At 45.6% G+C, this 3800-nt stretch overlaps 1 protein-coding gene across 1 annotated transcript in view; it reads right to left on the bottom strand.

Moving 5' to 3' along the window:
* Positions 1 to 3070, bottom strand: part of LOC107296398 (E3 SUMO-protein ligase PIAS3-like) — a gene marked incomplete at its 5' end in the record, with an annotated part of 17121 nt that extends 14051 nt beyond the window's left edge. Inside the window, one exon of the mRNA XM_015825743.1 lies at positions 2965 to 3070. Coding sequence (XP_015681229.1) covers positions 2965 to 3070 — 106 coding nt within the window. The remainder of the gene's footprint in view (positions 1 to 2964) is intronic.
* Between the last annotated feature and the right edge of the window lie 730 nt (positions 3071 to 3800).

Below are 3800 nucleotides of genomic sequence, written 5' to 3'. Positions count from 1 at the left end.
GGTGCTCCTCAAGGGAAGCCCCATGTAGAGAGCATTGCAGTAGTCCAGGCGGGAAGTCACAAGGGCATGAGTGACCGTGCGTAAGGCGTCCCGGTCCAGAAACGGCCGCAACTGGCGGATCAGGCGAACCTGATAAAACGCTCCCCTGGTCACGGCCGACAACTGGTCGTCCAGTGTCAACCGTGGATCCAGGAGAACAGAAGGATATACACACGTAGTCCTTGACTTACGGACAGTATTGAGCCGAAAATTTATGTTACTAAGCGAGACTTTTGTTAGGCGAGTTTTGGCCCACTTTAGAGAATTTTTTTGCCTCATTTGTTAAGTGAATCCCTGCAGCTGCTAAGCTAATAACGTGGTTGTTAAGTGAATCTGGCTTCCCCCACTGACTTGGCTGATCAGAAGGCCACAAAATGGGATCATGTGACCTTGGGACATGATCATAAATATAAGTTAGTTGCCAAGCACCTGAATTCTGATCACACGATCCTGGGGATGCTACGAAGGTCGAAACTATGAAAAATGGTCCTTTTTTCAGTGCTGTTGTAACTTTGAACGGTCATCAAACGAACTGTTGTAAGTTGAGGACTACTTGTATGTATTTGCACTTTTGTGTGACTCAGATCTCTGGCTGCTATGCAGCGATCACGGCAGCTGAAGCTCAGTGCCTGGTCCTGCTGAATGAGATGGACAACAGGAACCAAACACAGAGGGATAGAATCAAGATCCCGTGAAGGGTTAATACCATTTTACAAGGCCTTGGTAAGGCCACACTTGGAATACTGCACCCAGTTTTGGTCACCACGATGTAAAAAAGATGCTGAGACTCTAGAAAGAGTACAGAGAAGAGCAACAAAGATGATTAGGGGACTGGAGGCTAAAACATATAAGGAATGCTTGCAGAAATTGGGGATGTCTAGTTTAATGAAGAGAAGGACAAGGGGGGACATGATAGCAGTGTTCCAATATCTCAGGGGCTGCCCCAAAGAAGAGGGAGTCAAGCTCTTCTCCAAAGCGCCTGAAGGCAGGAGAAGCAGCAACAGATGGAAACTAACCAAGGAGAGAAGCAACCTGGAACTAAGGAGAAACTTCCTGACATTAGAACAATTAACTAGTGGAACAACCTGCCTCCAGAAGCTGTGAATGCTCCAACACTGGAAGTTTTTAAGAGACTGGACAGCTATTTGTCTGAAATGGTATAGGTTTCCTACCTGAGCAGGGGGTTGGACTAGATGACCTCCAAGGTCCCTTCCAACTTTTTATTATTATTATTATTATTATTATTATTATTATTATTATTATTATTATTATTATTATTATTATTATTATTATTATTATTATTATTCAAAGCTTCCTCTGGGGAGAAAAAAAGGGGAACTTAAAACAAGCTCTCTTATACTCTTATTTTGGCTTAAAAGTAAGTAATATTTGCTGCTGTCCAATGTTGCTCCCATTCGCTGCCATGGAGTTATTTTTAATAGTTTTAAAATAGTTTCCTTGGTAAAGTATTTCTAGCTTTAGAATTCTAGCATTCAGCACACACTAGTTTAACAAGGCTACAAGGGCTAGTTTTGCATTCCCACTGGGTTCAAATTCAAAATGCATCTGAAAGAAACACGGAACAAAATGCCTGACCGGGGGGGGAGTACAAACTGCCACGCCACGCTTGGAATACCTGGCAGTGGCTCCTCTACCCATTTCTGCAACGGTACAAATAACAGAGTTGGAAGGGACTTTTGAGGTCTTCTAGTCCAACCCCTTGCTCAGCAGGAAACCCTCTACCATTTCAGAGAAATGGTTGTCCAATCTCTTCTTAAAACCCTCCAGTTATGGAGCAATGACAAGTTCTAGAGGGAAGTCGTTCCACTGGTTAATTGTTCTCACTGTCAGGAAATTTCTCCTTAGTTCTAGGTTGCTTCTCTCCTTGATTAGTTTCCATCCGTTGTTTTTTGTCCTGCCTTCTGGTGCTTTGGAGAATAGCTTGACTCCCTCTTCTTTGGGGCAGCCCCTCAAATACTGGAACCCTATCATGTCACACACACACCCCGCCCCAATCCTTTTCTCTAGACTAATACCCAATTCCAGCAACTGTTCTTCGTATGTTTTAGTCTCCAGCCCCTAATCATCTTTATTGCTCTTCTCTGCACTCTTTCCAGAGTCTCAACATCTTTTTTATAATGTGGTGACCAAAACTGGTGCAGTATTCCAAACGTGGTTTTACCAAAGCATTATAAGTGGTACTAACACTTCACGTGAACTTGATTCCATCCCTCTGTTGATGCAGCCTAGAACTGTGTTGGCTCTTTTGGCAGCTGCTGCACAGGGCTGGCTCCTGTTTAAGTGATTGTCCACTACGCTTACTACGGTACTATTGAACTAGGGACCACCTATACCAGGGGTGGTGAACCATGGCACGGGTGCCAGAAGCGGCACGCAGAGCCCTCTCTGTGGGCACGTGCACCGTCGCCCCAGTCCTAGGCCTTCAGCTGGGTTTTATTAAACCTTTTCACTTTAGGCCTCTGCCGCCGTGTGCAAAAAAAAAAAAAAGGTTCAATCAATCAGTCAATTTCAACTTCTTGTGGGAAAAAAAAAGATCTTGCAAAGTTGGAATTGATTGATTGAACTTTTTAGTCCCACCTAGTCTGCCATTACCATCGCAGCCACGCCCACCCAATGGGCCACACCCACCCGGCACCCAACAATGCATAAGTGGGTTTTGGGTTGCAGTTTGGGCACTTGGTCTCTAAAAAGTTCGCCATCACTGGCCTATACTATACTTGTGCATGTGGTTTTTCTTGCCTAAATGTAGAACCTTACTTTTTTTCACCACTGAATTTCATTTTTTCAGTTAGTGCCCAGTGTTCAGGTTTTGTGTGTAAGGCCCCCAGGCAAGTTGAGGGGCAGCTTCTGCCAGAGCCCTGGGCCTGCTGGGAGAGCAGCACTCAAAAGAATTCGGGGACTCACTCAGGGCTCGGGAGTGGTCGGGGTTCCGGATGCCCTTGGCTCTCAGTTTCTGCAGCAAGGTCACCGAGGTCAGCTGCTTCACCAGGTAAACGGACAGGGAGTAATTCTGGGAGAGAGCAAAAGCAGGATTATGTCGTGGACAGAAAGAAATATATTTAAGACGCTTGGCTCTGACTTACATTTATAAATTCATTCATTCATTCATTCATTCATTCATTCATTCATTCATTCATTCATTCAAGCAAGCAAGAGGCTTCGTTCTGATTCTCATGTGTTGGCTAGTTTCTTTATTCATTTAAACCAGAGTTCCCCAACATTTCCAGATTTGTGGCCTTGCCAGGGGAGGGGGGAGAAGAGATGGTTCCACGCAATTGTGCAAGTGGGGATGTGCGCACGCTCACGCTTGCCTACCACTTCTGCGGCCCGGTTCTGTACAGCTCAAGGCCTGGTAGCGGCCCAGGGCTTTGGGGGACCCCTGATTTAAAGGATTTCTATGGCTACTTATCTTAAGCAACTGGGGGTGACTCACAATAACAAGGGGGAGTTGTCTACTCTTTGCTCCCTTAAGGCTCCTGCCACTGTAACTGTGATGTTGCAAATTAAGCCAGTGTTTCTCCACCTGGGCAGTTTTCAGATCTGTGGACTTCAACTCCCAGAATTCCTCAGCCGGCCATGATTTAAGCCAGAGGACCCCCCTCCCAAGCAACCTGGAATTAAGGAGAAAGTTCCTAACAGTGAGGAGAATTAACCAGTGGAACAGAAGTTGCCTCCAGAAATTGTGGGTGCTCCATCCATGGAGGTTTTTAAGAAGAGGCCGGACAGTCACTTGTCTGAGA

The sequence above is a fragment of the Protobothrops mucrosquamatus genome, unplaced genomic scaffold, assembly GCF_001527695.2.
Source record: "Protobothrops mucrosquamatus isolate PMUCROS unplaced genomic scaffold, P.Mucros_1.0 scaffold2786, whole genome shotgun sequence".
Classification (NCBI taxonomy): domain Eukaryota; kingdom Metazoa; phylum Chordata; class Lepidosauria; order Squamata; family Viperidae; genus Protobothrops; species Protobothrops mucrosquamatus.
Note: the sequence above shows the minus strand (reverse complement) of the source record. Positions and strands in the feature narration are given on the sequence as shown.